The sequence below is a fragment of the Xiphophorus maculatus genome, chromosome 8 (genome assembly GCF_002775205.1).
Source record: "Xiphophorus maculatus strain JP 163 A chromosome 8, X_maculatus-5.0-male, whole genome shotgun sequence".
Classification (NCBI taxonomy): Eukaryota; Metazoa; Chordata; class Actinopteri; order Cyprinodontiformes; family Poeciliidae; genus Xiphophorus; species Xiphophorus maculatus.
In genome coordinates, this window is record NC_036450.1 from 2,353,382 (window position 1) to 2,369,613 (window position 16,232).

Here is a 16,232-nt window from a genome sequence, read left to right on the forward strand (position 1 = left end):
CGTGTGCCTAAAAGCCATTCAACCTTCCCCGCAGCTGCCGACAACACCTGATCTAAAAGGACATCATGGATTCCAACTCTTCAACCAACTCATCGAATCCCAACTCACTTTTTGCACCAATTCAAGTGAGTACCCTTGAGCACTTAGGGATTACCCTGGCCTGGGTAGTCTACTGCCACACTGGTCCCTGGCCCAGGGGACATCCTATGAGGATCTTCGTCGCGCTACAAGGATATGTCAAGCTTATCCTACGACCCATCTTTCTCTACAAATGGGGGTTAGCTTCATCCCTCTTCGCTTGTTACCTGATGGGCCGCACTCGCATCAACTGGCGCAGGGGCGTTGTGGTTTGCCTATGGCTCATCACGGATACAACAGCCCTAATACTGGAGTTTGTCCTTGGGGGCGTCCCAGCTACCCGAACCGCTCCATTTAAGATCCTCACCGCTGTTCTTGAAGGGCTTCTAGCAGTGTCTATCCTCGTCTACCTAGCGCGCCAGGCCTTGTCCATCAAGGGCCGGGGCAGGCGTCGCTGGCTCCAGAAGTGGATAATCCTGGCTCTTTGGGCAACGGTTTGGGGGATCTTGGTGGTCCTCTACTGGCTTCATGAGACCTCAGACCTGGCCATTGTTGTATGGATGATGACCTATGCTGCAATTTTCCATGATTCGGCCCATGTCCATGATCTGGGGCAGCCTGCTCCGAATAATGATATTCCGGCTCCTGTGATTAATTCCCCATGGCTCGCAAAACAAGCCGGCACACGAGCGTAAATCAGCCTAATCTCTCAACCTTCGCTTTTGCATAATTGTTGTTTTATGAAAATATTGTTAATCAGTAACCACTGATCATGAAGTTACCTAGGTTACTATTTCTTCTCAGGCATCGACCTGCTGTGTGGGGTGTGGACTCGCCGCAGAATCTTATGGATTCATTTGGGTGGCATCGTCCGCCCGCTGGTGTCACAAATGCGTGAGCAGCCATTTTAATGATGTAACGGCAATTCTCTGTGCCACAGGGCGGGAGGATTTGCCCTACATTGCGGCTTCCACATCTAGATCCCTGGAACGGGTGCACAAAATCGTGTGGACCTCTGCGTTTGGCCAAGAAGACGACGAGCTTACGACATCTCCGCTGTACAGGGGACTACAGCTGCCCGTAATTCAGAAGTTATGGGAACACCAGCTTACTCGGCAATGCCTCCCAACTCTGCATCTTCTGGATGGAAGAGTTGTGGCAGTGGGCAAGTACCTTCCACCTACACGTCCCATGTCGCCGGATTTGTTTATTGACGTTGGATGCCAAACCAGCAGTGCGACTAACGTGAAAAGTACCCAAACTGAGAGCCTCAGTTCATCTCACCAGGCATGCCAAACTGAGGACACCCTTTCCCTATCATCCCCATCACCAAGTGATATGGATTTCCAGGATCTGCTGGCGGAGTTGGACGGCTACTGCAACAACCCATCCGCGCTGCCAGACTTCGGGATGGACCTGCCTTCACCTCTGCAGCCTCCGCTGGAACGCACCACCCTTCCCGTCTCAGGTGGATCTACACTTGACAACGATTTGGACGCAGAGATCTGGCTTTCTCCACCGTCCAATCTGACGGAGTACGAGGTTGTGGATTCCTGGACTCCTTCATCATCTCCGGTTACCTGCTACGAACGAGATATCCTGACTGCCGATTGTGGTGAAGGACTTGACCTCTTTTGACTTTGGACTTTGTGGTTTCTGCGAAGCACCGTCCGATCTCAAGGAGGGGGTGTCAAGAAAACTGGCATGGGGTGTGAGATCTTTCCGGGTGCACGCAGAAAAGGTGCACAAAGGCCTGAGAGAAAATAAGCAATCTTGTGGTTTGATTAAAAGTTAATTAAGTTGAATATGTATGAATACAATTGGCAACATGAGTATAGGTAATCACTCAATAGTATAAGTAATCACTCAATAACTTTCTGCAAAGTATTTCTGAATAATGATCTGTAATGATTCAATGTAATGATTATGGTTGATGATTTATAATAAGTGAGAGATGTGATTAATTGTTAATGAATATCAAGTTGTGATGATTTGAAATCAATTCAAATGGGTTTAACATAGGTTGAATGTGTTTAATAAGTTGTAATAGATAATATAGTGAGTTATAGAAAAGAGAGGAATGCAGTACGTTAAAGTCAGCATGATGGGTGAAGCCCTGCTGACAGGAAATGTCGCAAGCTGGGGAGAGATGGGACTTTCCAGAAAAACAAAGCAGAAGTTCAAGAAAAAAATAGTAAACTAAGGTCCCACACACACAAATGGGGGGACAAAGCAGAAGTTCAGAAAAAAAAATAGTAAAGCAAACTCTCCATACACACATATGGATAAAAAGAGTATAAAAAGGGGCTGAAAAGAGGAAGCGACGGTTCTTAGTCCGCGGCGCTGGAAGCGAGTCAACACGGAGAAGCAGATTAAGAAACAGCAACGGACCGCACCTCTGAACCACGGGAAAAGTTGAGACTTCACGCCGCTAAGAAGGACAAGACCCTACTGCGCCAGCCCCTGGTTCCTGATTCGACCGACGGCCCTGCCTCAACCCAACAATCTCAAAACTCGGCAGCAGACTTGGAGAAAAAGACAAAGATCCCTGAGGGATAAAGAGATGGGGTTTCGAAGGATTTGGCCCCGTTCTGCTTTGCTTCTATTCTAAGGAGGATTTTTCCACAAGGATAAAGACTCTGACCAAGGATTCTAGATGTTTCTGTTGCCTCGATTCACCATCAACTGGGTGTGAGTTGAATCTGCTCCATAAAAATCCATCTCAGAAGTTGCGACATAGGTTAGGGAAAAGAGACAGGATAGCATGGTTATACATGTTGATTTTATTATACTGCTCTCAAATTATATGCAATTGATTATTGATTGGTATGTTGCATATCCCTGCTTAAGCTTGCTTAATAAATTTATACTATAAAATTCTAATGAGGTTGGTGGACATTGGAATTATTTGAGTCACTTAAATTATTTTTCTGTTCTCTTACTTGAAGTAAAACTAATGTACATGATTCTAGTAAATAGGTGGCTTCATAATTTCCTTTAGTGAGAGTAAATAATGACCCTGGGACTTACATCTAAGTCACTAAATTTAATCTAGCCGGTTCCAAGAGCGAGTTATATTTTAGAAAGCGAGCTACCGTTAACAGGAGCGGTTATTGGAATTATGCAGCTGCGAGGGCTACTCAGCTGATTGTTTCTTAACTGTAAAGCAGGGGTGTCCAAAGTCGGTCCTCGAGGGCCGGCATCCTGCACGTTTTAGTTCTCTCCTTGGTAGTACCACCAACCTTTTCAGCATGTTAGTGATCTTCTTAGGCCTTCTAACGAGCCATCATTTGATCCAGGTGCGTTAAACCAGGGAGAAAACTAAAAAATGCAGGATGCCGGCCCTCGAGGACCGACTTTGGGCACCTCTGCTGTAAAGGGTTGTAGCTTCTGGATCGAAGGTAGTTAGAGCTAGACGAATCGCTTTCGCCACCAGTTTGAATAGATTATCTCTTATAGACCACTTTTAGGGTAATACCCAGGTCTTAGAGATTTTCCGGACCTGTTAGACAGAGAACTGGTCAGTAGGCAGCCCTGGAGAGTAGTGAGGAGTGGGCGGGGCTGGCTATTGCGTAATAACAGACAGTTGATACTGCAGTGAAGTTAGTTTCAGGTTGGATATTAAATCTTGGCGCTCCGCGGAGTAAGCAGCGTTTAGCTCAAGGTTGATCCGATTTATGAAAGCTAATTTGGGCCAGCAGTTCTCTACCGCTCCCTCCTCAAGCGCTCAGAGGTTCACTAAGGGCTCTAACCCTCACTCCGACTCTTAGACTATATATTTTAATAGTGAATATGTGAAATTTTAGTATTTTGTGTGAGAGAGAAAAATTGTATGCATGTGTGATTTTTTCTAAAAACTTTATTTAATATCAAAATAGAAAACATGGTGTGATACATTACATTAATGAAAGGAAAATAAAATCATGGAGCTAACAAAAAGAAAACAGAGGCTATTGTGTTGCAAAGAATGAGTTTTATTAACTGTGTGTGCAAATGAATGTATATGAGAGTGTGAGCAAAAATGGTCTGAACAACATTATCAATATGTAGAGCAATAAAAACAAACAAACCAACAAAAACAACAAAAAATATTAATACTAGCAATAATAATTTCATTTAATCATTTAATGAAATTGATCAATTAAATCTACTGAGTGGAATTTGTTATATTGCAAACAGGAACTACATGAAATGAGAAGGAAAAATGATGCTGAAATAGAAGAAAAGCAAAACAGGGCAGAGACAATGATCATAATACATAAATGACGTTATTTAAGGTAAATATGAGAATCATATGAAATCTATTTTATTTCCATTGAAATGTGTTCAATGAGTAGATTTTTCCAAAGTGTCTCACTGATGGTGGTCCTTGTTCTCCAGCTCATAAGAATTGTTTTCTTAGCAATGGTTAAAGCTATAAGTAGTTGTTTAGTGTTGGAACATCATGAATGGTGTTGGTGGCGTCTCCCAGTAAACAAAGAGAAGGTGATAATGGGATGAGACAGCCAAGCCTACTGGACAGGAATCTAGTTACTCTGATCCAAACTGGTTGGACGGGTTTGCATAACCATAAAGCATGAAAATATGTATCACAGGTATTTTGTGAACAAGTTCTGCCCAATTCAGACTGAGACAAACCCATTTTATGCAGGCTTTGAGTTTGTAGTGGATTCTGTGAAGTACTCTCTTGTTTACAAGCGTATTTAGATCATATTTTAGCTGACGTATTTTCTCTTCAGATTGTTCTGTTGCTTATTTCCTCTAATAATTTCCGTCTCTAGCCGAGTTTATTTTTCACTTTCCTCCCTTTTCTTATGGCTCCATATGCTCTGATTCTGCCTCTTAATGCAGCTTTCTCTGATTCCCTCGTCAAAACTTTTTTAGATATTTATCAAACTCTTGTTCTTCCAATAGTGATAGATTTAGGCGCCATCTACTGGAGAACTTGGGAGGCTGTTCTTCTACATTCCCAGAGATAGATATGGGCGAATGACCACTGATCACAATCCAGTGTACATCAGTTTTTGTTATGTTTCCCAAGAGGGAATTGATTATTAGAAACATATTAATCCATGAATATGAATGATGGACAGAAGAGAAAAAAGTAAAATCTTTGCAGACTGGATGTAACAGTGTCCAGCTTTCACTAAGGCCAAATTCACTCATAAAATGTTTAATTATTTCTGATGATTTCAGGGTTGATCTATAATTAGATCTTGTTTTCTTATCAAGAGATTGATTTAATTCTGTATTAACGTCCCATTTGTTATTATTTGGGATTCTGAAAATACAGAAAGTTTTGTAAAGAAATTAAAAGAAATAAAATTCAATCTGGAGACAAATATCAGCATGTAGATCAGATAGATGTTCAAATATTTTCACTCTTTTTATATGAACCAAAACCATTAATATTTCAACTAATAAAATTTAGTTGTTGCATTTTTAAAGTAAAAATGTTCTACTATTTGACACAACAGTGAATGAATCAGAAATGATTTGATGCTAATTTGATTGATTCCATCACATTCTGACTTTCAAACTGTGGATCCAAACTGAGACTCTAAAAATGACAGTAAGTTCTGGAAATGGAAACCAAAATAAAACCTCAGAGAAGAAATGAATGGAAATAACATTTATTACAGTTCTGCACTTATTTCATACATCGTCTCCCTAAAAATGGAAAACAAATTATACAGAGATGAAAAGTCCAAAACTTCTTCCTCTGTTTTGTTTCAAAACCAAAACTAAACTCAGACTAAAGAATCAGAAATGAAAGATTAACGCTGCCCTCCTGCAACAATATTCAGTTTTTGCTGCTTCACAAACATCATGTAGAGTTTATCATTGTTCTGAAATCTTTATAGTAACAAACTGGATGATAATCTCTTAATTATGAAGGTCTGATGAACCAAAGTGTTTGGAACTGAACTGAACAGAAAGTCTCTAGACCAGATTAAAATCTCCTGTTATTAACGATGGACAACATGGTCCATCAGTATTTTCTGGTATTTACTGAATAATAAAAGTGATGATAGAAAGTTTAAACACAGCATTGATCAGGGAAATAGTCAAAGCAACACAAATAAAAACTTAGAAGTAACTGAAAAGGTCATTTCAGATTCATTCAGTAGTTCAGTTTTATCACTAAGCAGCTACAAATAGACAGCATTCAATTCAACATATTGACATTAATTTCTGCTAGAATGGAAACAATAGTTGGAAAGTCAGAGATGAAGAATCTCCAGATGATCAGATCATCTCCAGTTTCCTCTTTAAAACTCACAGTTTCAATCTGATCAATACGTTTTTATTTGGACTTTGTGATCTTCATGCTGAGATCATCAGAGCTGCTGCTTGATCACTGAGATCTTCATCGGTACGATCTTTAATGTTTCATCAGCGGCGAAGAATGGAAACATCTTGTGAGTGAAGGTGTGTGTGAAGGTGTGTATGTGTGTGTTAGTATCCAGATCAGAGAAGGACAGCTTTCCTCTGTCCCAGTCCAGATTCACTCTGATCCTCTGGAGTTTCTTCTGGACTGAGAGACGAGGGGTTGGACCTACTAGAGAACATGCGTCGTATTCACCTGAATATAACTGTAAAGTCCACAATCCAGACTCTATCCTTCTCTTCCTCTGAACAAACTCTTCTAACACACCAAGTATCCAGAATGAACTGTCTCCAACATCAACATCCCAGCTGTGGTTCCCTGAGTTAAAACCCTGAGAACTCAGAACAGCACGCCAACAGTAACGAAACCTCTCTGGATTATCAGGAAGCTGTTGATCCTCTTCTCTCCACCCATTGGTCAGATCTTCAGACAGATGGAGTGCTGGACCAGCCGTGTTTGGGTCCAGAACCAGAGGAGTGTAGGTCACCATGTTCTCCATGTTGCTCCAGATGTTGAAGGCCAGGTTGCCCAGATGTTTGGCCTGGTCTATCAGAGCTCCTGAGGGCAGCTGTGGATCCTCCAGCAGGGGGCAGCGCTGGACTCTTTCCACTGCAGCCTTGTAGTTGTGCAGGAATGAGACGTCTTCAGCTCTCAGCTCCTCCTCTGTGGCTCTGACTGTGTCTGAAAGAGCTGCTATGTCTCTGCTCAGAGCCTCCATCTTCTCCTTCATCATCCCTCTCTTCTGCTCCTCTTCCTCCCTCAGTGCAGCCAGCCTGGCCTCCTCTTCCTCTGCTAGAAACTGATGAAGCTGCTTAAACTGCTCCATAATCTGCCACTCTGTGTGTTGGGCCTGGACCTTCAAGTGTTCTGCTGTCTGATCAAACTCCTCCTGAACTTTCTTCCTGAGCTCCAGCTTCTTCTTTAAAGGCTCCAGAGTTTCCTGAAGTTTCTTCTTGTGATGCTGAGCAGCTTCATCGATGGGTCTGAATCTGTGCTTGGTGTGTAAATCTGAATCTCTGCAGACGAGACAAACTGGCTGCTGATGGTTCAGACAGAAGAGTTTGAGTTTCTCAGAGTGCAGAGAGCAGAGATCCTCTGAAGCTCTCTGCTCTCTCTGCTGTAAGAAAGACTCAATCAGATTCTTCAGAGCCAGATTAAAAGGTGGAAGACCTTTAGAAGATCTCCTTTTACAAACTGGACACTCTCTTCCTGGTTTGTCTCTCCAATATTTCTGCAGACACTCCTTACAGAAGCTGTGGCTACATGACAGAAGAACCGGATCCTTAAATATTTCCAGACAGACCGGACAGCAGAGATCATCGTCTGATCTGGAAGCCATTTTGTCTCAGAGTGAAGCTGAAATCACAGCAGACAGAAAGTCAAACCAGGAAGTCAGTTTCTCTCCTGTAGAAACTTTCTGAACTTACTTTCACTTTGATTGTCTTGTTTTTCCTCCTGCAGCAGTCTGTGTTTCAGTGTCTAGTTGCTCAGTTCTCTCTCTGTTCTCCTTGTTCAGTGTTAGTTTGATTTCAGTCGGAGACGAAGGCAGGAGTCAGAGTTCATCCTCAGGGTGTTTAGTCAGTGAGTTTTTCTCTCTCAACTGTTTCCTGTTTTTTCTAAGAGTTCCTGTTGGAATTTCAGTCTGGAGGCAGAGATGTGGCGCCCTCTGGAGGATTTACAGTAAATCTGCAGTTTCAGAAAAACTTCAGCACTGGAGGTGAAGGTAATGTTTGGTGTTGAGTAAAATTTTCCTTCTTTCAAAAAATTGTTTTTAGAATCTGAAATGTTTTTTCACACTGAGGCTTAAAATGGTAATTTTTAAATATTACACAAAATACTGTAAATGCAAACAATAAAATATATCTGAGAATATAAATTAAGTAAATAGAAATAAAATCTACAGTAGAAGAAACGCCCACTATTGATGAACTTCTGCCATTTATGCTGGCAAACAGCAACACAGACATTATTCATTATTAAAGCCGACTGAATTATTGATAGATGAAGATTTTAGAGAAGGAAAGTCAAACCGTTGCTTCAGTTATTTCATACTAATCTAGGTGGTTTTTAATAGTAAAGCTAAAGCTAACAGTCAACCAACCACCAAGCCAGCTAATCATAAAACCAACCAACCAACCAGTCAACATGTCAATTATAGAACCAGCCAGTCAAACCAACCAGCCAATCACAGAACCAACAAATTGACCAACCGTCAATTTGTGATCTTCATGCTGGGAATTTTGCTGGGAATCAAAATTTGCAAAAATTTAAATCAAATATGCCACAAACTGTGATTTTCATTTTCCATGAGCCATAAATGTAACATATGCTCTGGACTAGCTTTAAGCTAGACAAGGAAACGTGACTTCAGGGCCTTTTGTGTGCAAGAAAAAAAAATATTAAAATGGAGCGAAAGAGAGAAAGAGGAAGAGAGGAATGCAGATATGAAAGCAGCTTCATTTTAGTATGTTGTTCAAACTTTAAGAGACAAATCAAATAGATCACAGCATTAAAGCATCAAAACTGACAAAGATCAACATTATTCACAGCAAACAATCAGCAACTCTTCAGTGAAAGACATTAATTAAACACATGAAACAAGGATGACTGAGTTGTTTATACCCTAACCCTAAATCGCTATAATCCTAATATACCAGACACATGCACAAAATGCCTAGCAGAAAAAGGGAAACTGTTTCATTGTTTCTGGGAATGCAGGGAAATTCTGAAGTTATGGAAAGCAATAAAACAAACTGTGGAACATCTTGACTCAAAAGACTTTGTACTAGATCCGGTTTTTCTCATTTTAGATCTGTATCCCAAAAATACTTTGTTTACCAAATGTGATTGATATGTGTCTACTTCAAGCTGAAGGACTGATAGCATATATCAAGCATCGGATCAGGCAAATGCCGAAGACTTTACCTCTGGAACAAATAACAAATCTCCAAAAAGGGAAAAGCCAGTTATTTAAAACATCTGGAGACAATCTGGACTTTTGTTGAAGGTGTGGAGCGAGAAAAATGAACAAAGTCCAAACCTTGTTAAAGAGAAAGAACAAAACACAGCTTTATTTCACATCTACACAGATGGAGAACCCAGAAGAGATCTAACTAGACAAAGGAATCACCTCTCTATATAAACTGTATACTGTCCTTCTCCCACAGACACAGTGTCATCACCAACATCCCAAGGAGCTAATCAGATTAATACACACACAGAGAAAAATGCAACCTTCAGTTAAAAATGGGTTTCAGACAGAATATTCTGTGTCTAATAATAATCGCTGAGTCGTCGGTCTGGTCTGTCACTCTGCAAGGTATGAAAACTATTTACTGATCGCCTGTTGCTAAGCTTCTGACACACTGAGGCAAACTGTGGAGGCTAAAAAGAGGAACAATAACTTTATACAAACTGATTAAACATTGTAAGATTAATATTAAATAAACTTCTAATAAAAGTAAACACATTGTGAATAATTATTTTATTCCACAATTCCTCCCTTTTGTTTCTCTTGAAACAACTTAAAAATAATTATTCCTAAGGTAAGATGAATAAAAATAAAGATGAAAACACGTACAACAAAAAGTTTCAATGGAGTTAGAAACTTCAAATTCCTTCATAATATGATACTTCCTTCATAATACAACGATACTTAGAGCAATAAAAACTTGGATTAAGTAATAACTCCTCATTGTCGCTGTCTTTTCTGTCTTCCACCACAATTAATGCAAATGCCACGAGGAAACACCAACACCAGATGGCCTCTGTGATCCAGTGTCGCTGATGATGTCGTCTGGTTCCCTCCATGTTCTTAATGCTGCCTCAGCTACGTACTGGGTGACCTACTGAGTGAGCTGACGTTGGCAACTCTATTTTTTCAGAGATGCTTTGTTGGAGGCTTTTTTGTAAGCCCCTGGGATGCCACCCTCTGATGGACGGCCCCGGTGGGATCGCCAGTTTTTCCTCCTAAAATTCCTAATAAACACAAAATCTCCTGGTTGTATATCATGCAGTGGTTTAGTAGCTGGTACTGCTGGTCATCTTGGGCCTGTTGTCTAATGGTTTTCAGTTGTTCTGTTAGAGAAATGCAATAGTTAATCATGTTATCATCACATGTGGTTAGATCTTTCCCAGAACTATCTGGGGGTCCCATCCCCATGTTTGGAGGACCTGCAAAGAGAATTTCAAATGGACTGAGGTTATTTGTTTTGAGCACAAATAATGCAATTTTCAAAAAGGTTTGAGCTGATTTTGAAAAATTTACTGTAAACCATAATTTGTCCATCTCCCTCAACATTCCTCCCTTCAACACATGGTCAACACCATGTGACGTCACGCAGAAGGGTCTGAAAAACTTTTCAGGGAGGCAGGGATTGTCATTTGGACCAATCCAAACACCATCTTTAAGTTCAGCACTGTGAGACTTCCAGACAGACTTTTCTTTGGGATTTGCATGGGATTGAAAATCCTGTAAAGTAAGAGGCAATGGTGCTAGTGTTTTTACTTTTAGTGGCGAATGGGTGTTGGGTAGAGACCTTCTGGCTGCAGATTTTGCAGCAGCATCAGCTGCCTCGTTGCCTAAAGAAACTGGGTCTTTTGAAGTGGTGTGAGCTGCACATTTAACCACAGCAATAGCCGAAGGCAGCAAGATGACGCCAGAGTGCGGATCTCTGGATGCACTTCCATCAACAAACAATGTGAGTTGTGCATCTGAGAGCGGTTCCTGCTTCAGATCAGGACGGGGAAAACACAGGACGTCCCATTTAGCAACACAGTCATGTGGTTGGCCTTCCACAGGTGTTGGCAAAAGAGAAGCTGGATTTAAAACTGTGCAGCGTTTAATGGTTATGTTTGACATATCTAAAAGAACAGTGGTAACGCAGCCATCTGGCAGTTGACAGATGCGCCGTCCTCTGCTCATTTAGAATGAGTGTGACAGAGTGGGGAATGAGTAGGGTCAGATCAGAATAACCCACAATGTCTCTGGATGCTAAAACAGCTTTTTATACGACTGCCACTCGCGCACAGTGTGGAAGCCCAGCTGTGACAACATCCAATTTGGAGGAGAAGTAGGCGACTGGTTTCAATCTGTCACCATGTTTTTGGAGCAAAACTGACGTCATACAGCCACCCCGCTCATCCACTGTCTGTGTAAACGGACAAGTTGGATCAGGAATGCCTAGAATGGGTGCTTTTTGTAATTGTTTTTTCAGCGCTTCAAATGATGTTAATGCTTCAGCTGTCCATGTAACCTTCGAGCTCATCAATAACCCTTTTTCATGACATATTTCTCTTAATGGTTTCTCAACCTCAGAATAATTTGGGATAAAATGCCTGCAGTAACCACACAGTCCTAGAAAGGACATTAACTGCTTCTTTGTTTGTGGGAGGGGCAGCTGAACTATTGCTGAAACGTGTTTTTCAGAAATAGTTCTGCCTTGCTCTGAAATCACGTGTCCCAGGAATGTCACACAAGGTTGCACAAACTGCAATTTGGTTTTGCTAACTTTGTGTCCATTATCAGCAAGAAAATGGAGTAATTTCATTTTTACAGAGTTCTGCATCAGGTGCTGCCAATAGGGGATTGTCAACATACTGCAACAGAGCACATTTCGGATGTAATGTTAGAGCTGCTAAGTTGGTAGCACCAGAATCTACTAAAAAATGTATGTCAACCCCTTTAATTTGCACTGTCAACATTGGCAACTTCTGATATGCATTTTAATGATATACCATATATGTGTGTGTGCTGGTACTTGCGGTTTGCTGAACCATGGGTTGATCCAACGGCACCGGGCTAGCTGCTGGCTCTAGTAACGTCCTCTTTGATTGTTGAAACCACCCCGAGTTAGGGACCCTCGGCCACGTGGGCCAAAGCCGCTATGTGGGTTTGGACGTCCTTGATGGTGGTGGAAACCTCTTCCTCTGCTTCTGTCTCGCTTCTTCTGAGGGCATTCTCGAGCCCAGTGACCAATCTGGCTACAGTTGAAACATGGATCTTGTGAGGGACCTCCATATTGATCAACTGCAGGTGGGCGGTGGTTGGAGTTCTGAGCAGTGATGTGTTGAATCAGGGTGAGCTGAGCATCTTCCATGAGCTTTTCTTTTCGGTCTTTGTTCTTCTTTTGGCGATCGTTGCAGAGCTTCTCATTGTGTTGGGCATGGAGAAGAAGTTAAACCACAGTTGGACCATAAACATGGAGCAAAACAGTCTTAAGTTCATAGGTCGTTGGTCTCATGGTTTTGCTGAGATACTCTAGGGCTTCAGCGATGGCTCTGCCTCCTTTCTCAATAGGGGGAAGGTGCTGTTTGGCTACAGCAATGAGGTCATCTGGTCCCCAAGCTCTGTAGAGAAGGTCAGGGCCTTTGAGGCCAGGGACTTCAACCATGGGATAGATTTCAACCTTCTGTCCTTGGTACCGGCTTCCAGAGATGCCAGGTGATGGTGGGGCCAGGGGTTGGTCTTTGGAGCGAAGGTAATAACAATGTTCAGTTGTAGGGGGTCGTGGTGGCGGGCCTGGCAGGGTTATGCCTCGTGAGGGAACTCTGTCCTGGTCCTGTTGTTGCTCAAGGTCAACAGGACGGGGTTTCTGCTCAGTCTTTGATTGGTGGAGGATAGCCAGAGGCAGGGAGTCGTCTGAGGGGTCCCAGAATGGATTCTTCGGTCCTGGACCATCAGTCTTTGGACGGTACGGTGGTGGAGTTCCAAGGACTTGGAGCGCTGGGTAGAGTGGAGCCACAGATGGGTTTGCTGAAGGGTCAGTTGGTGCCGTTGGACTCAAGCCAGGTACAGCCAGTGATGTACATGCGTGAGAAGAAACACATTTTGTTTTATTAGATTTTTCCTGTTCTTTTTTAGTCTTATATTTTTCATTCCCCTTGTGTGCAAATTTCTGAACCATCTGTAGTTACTCTGATGGTAAAGCCCTGCAAAAGGCTTCTCTTTTCCAGAGATTGAACGTTTCTTTGTGTGATTGTAGTGCTTGCAGGTGTGTCTTTGAAATCTTTGTGTGTTGCATCAGTTTGGCACGTTGTGCTAAGAGTTTCTGCTCTAAGTCTCTGATGTGGTCTACCTCTAAGCTGCCATTCTTAGGAAAACCAAACTCTGTGTGCCACTGTGGAACATGTTGACAACAAACTCTGCCATGAATTCTAACCATATGATCTATTTCTGGGCCACATGGAACATATTCTTCAGTATTTTGACCTTTATTAAAAGATCCTCACATTTTCTTTTTTTTTTTTATTTATGTTTTTATTTATTTTCTTATTTATCCTCTAATTTTTCTAAATCAACCTCCTGGCTGTCCACTGGAAGGACGAACCGGGAAGAATCCTGTTCGTGACGCCAAATTGTGAAGCGAGAAAAATGAACAAAGTCCAAACTTTGTTAAAGAGAAAGAACAAAACACAGCTTTATTTCATCTGCATAGATGGAGAACTCAGAAGAGATCTAACTAGACAAAGGAATCACCTCTCTACATAAACTGTATACTGTCCTTCTCCCACAGACAGAGTGTCATCACCAACATCCCAAGGAGCTAATCAGATTAATACACACACAGAGAGAAAAATGCAACCTTCAGTTAAAAATGGGTTTCAGACAGACTATTCTGTGCCTAATAATAATCGCTGAGTCGTCGGTCTGGTCTGTCACTCTGCAAGGTATGAAAACTATTTACTGATCGCCTGTTGCTAAGCTTCTGACACACTGAGGCAAACTGTGAAGGCTAAAAAGAGAAACAATAACTTTATACAAACTGATTAAACATTGTAAGATTAATATTAAATAACTTCTAATAAAGGTAAACACATTGTGAATAATTATTTTATTCCACAAAGGTATGGAGTTAACTCAAGACAAAGAAGCCAACTAAGGACCAGATTAATGTCAGACCACGATGTTAAGACCCAATGGAGACACGATCATCTCGGCTGCAACTAGAAAGATAAACGACAAGAGCTGATCAAACTGATGAAGCTGTCGAATATAATCCGCTTCAGATTGAAGGGCTGAAAAATCTCTGGAGTTCTGCCATAAAGAGGATTTAAAGCATCAGAATACGGCTCTGAAGGATCAGCGCTCACTCCTGGAAAAAAGATGCAGCAATTTTGGGGGGTCGGCAAAGTTACACTGAAATGTAACGTAAAATGTGGTTTAGAAAGTTTTTAAATCACATTCAAGCTGCAGGACCAAAGATGACTAGTAATGCACATCAAACATGTTTTTCTCAGTGAGCAGCCTGCTGAAAAGTACAATTAAATTCAAATGTTGAATTTGAATTTTAGTTTTACGAGTTTTGTTCAGTGTCACTGATCTTATCTCTGCTACACCTTTACAAACATTTAAGGTTCTAAATAAAAAAGTTTTAATGAGTAACTGCTCTTACTACAATTCCTCAGAAACTGATTTATTGTCATTTCTCCCAATACAAGTTATTTAAATTATAACTAGTTAAGTTGCTTTATTTCTAAACCTTTTTTTAGTTTTGCCATATCCTGGATGGCTGAGAACCAACAAGTGGATAGAAATTAATATCTGGTCAGTATCATAACTTAAATGTAACACTTAAAGCACCAGGGCTTATATAGAAAATATTCAGATTTTATTTAGTGGTTTTAAAGTTTCTACGTTGAAGACGGTCAGAAATAAATTTAGTTTTTTTCTATCTGTTCTCGGCTCCGGCCACTTGCTCAGCCCCTCCCTCCAGTTTCAAACTCTTCTAATTAACGTAAAAGTTAAAGAGTTAAATATGAATTAGATATTTGCTACATTGACAAAAAAGCTTAAGTCTATGAAAACAGTGTAGCAGTTTTGCTAGTTTTGATTTCCAAGGCGTAACAAGGCAGTTTATCATGATCCAGTCAAAGTAATGAAATAACAAACTGCAGTCTGATCTTTACTGTTAATGTGTTTAACTCTATTGTACAGTGAATGTAAATAAAAGGTGCTACATGTCTTTTGCTTTAAGGCCGAGAAAAGGCCGATTATGTTGGCAATAGAGCAACATTAATGGGAAAGAAATCATAAAGCTAGAGTTTTAATAATACAGATCTACTGTTATAAGTTAATCAGTTTCATTTGTAAAGTTTCCTTACGGTGGTGAAAACTTGAACACTTTCCTACAGTTCAGTTCAGCACATTACATTGTTTTACTGTGAGCTCTGCGAGAGCTAATGTCCGTTTCTGTTCTATTAATGCTGAGATTATTAGAAATAAAGTAAAGAGGAAAGATATGTTGGTTTTACCAAAATAAGGGAGCAGATTTTTATGCTACAGAATCAGATTCTGGAAGAGCCAATGGGGGAAGCAGATGTTTGTCTTTTGGTAACAACAGGTCAGCAGCAACTGGATTATCAGGAAGCTGCTGTTTCTCTCCTATTCTAAAGCTGGTCAGATCTTCAGACAGATGGAGTTCTGGACCAGCTGTGTTTGGGTCCAGAACCAGAGGAGTGTAGGTCACCATGTTTTCCATGTTGCTCCTGATGTTGAAGGCCAGGTTGCCCAGATGCTCCTTTTTCCTTTAACAATATTTCCCCCTCAGAATTACTTGTTTTAACAGTAAAACTGAAAAGATTCTTAATAAATTTAATCCAGTCTGTCTTTTTTTTTGTCCATTTTTATTGACCTTTATGTTATTATTTAAGTTAATTCTACTGTTATTGTAATGGGATAATGATCGCTAACTATTGTTGAATTTTATCACAAAAACCAGCTAAAACATTTGAGAAAATTGTTAAATCAATAACTAATTCCATG

At 40.9% G+C, this 16,232-nt stretch overlaps 1 protein-coding gene across 1 annotated transcript; it reads right to left on the reverse strand.

Moving 5' to 3' along the window:
• Positions 1-5,695: 5,695 nt before the first annotated feature.
• LOC111609514 (nuclear factor 7, ovary-like) lies at positions 5,696-8,068 on the reverse strand. Its single transcript, XM_023338284.1, has one exon. The coding sequence runs from the start codon at positions 7,806-7,808 to the stop codon at positions 6,420-6,422; it is 1,389 nt and encodes a 462-aa protein (XP_023194052.1). The 5' UTR covers positions 7,809-8,068; the 3' UTR covers positions 5,696-6,419.
• Positions 8,069-16,232: the final 8,164 nt, after the last annotated feature.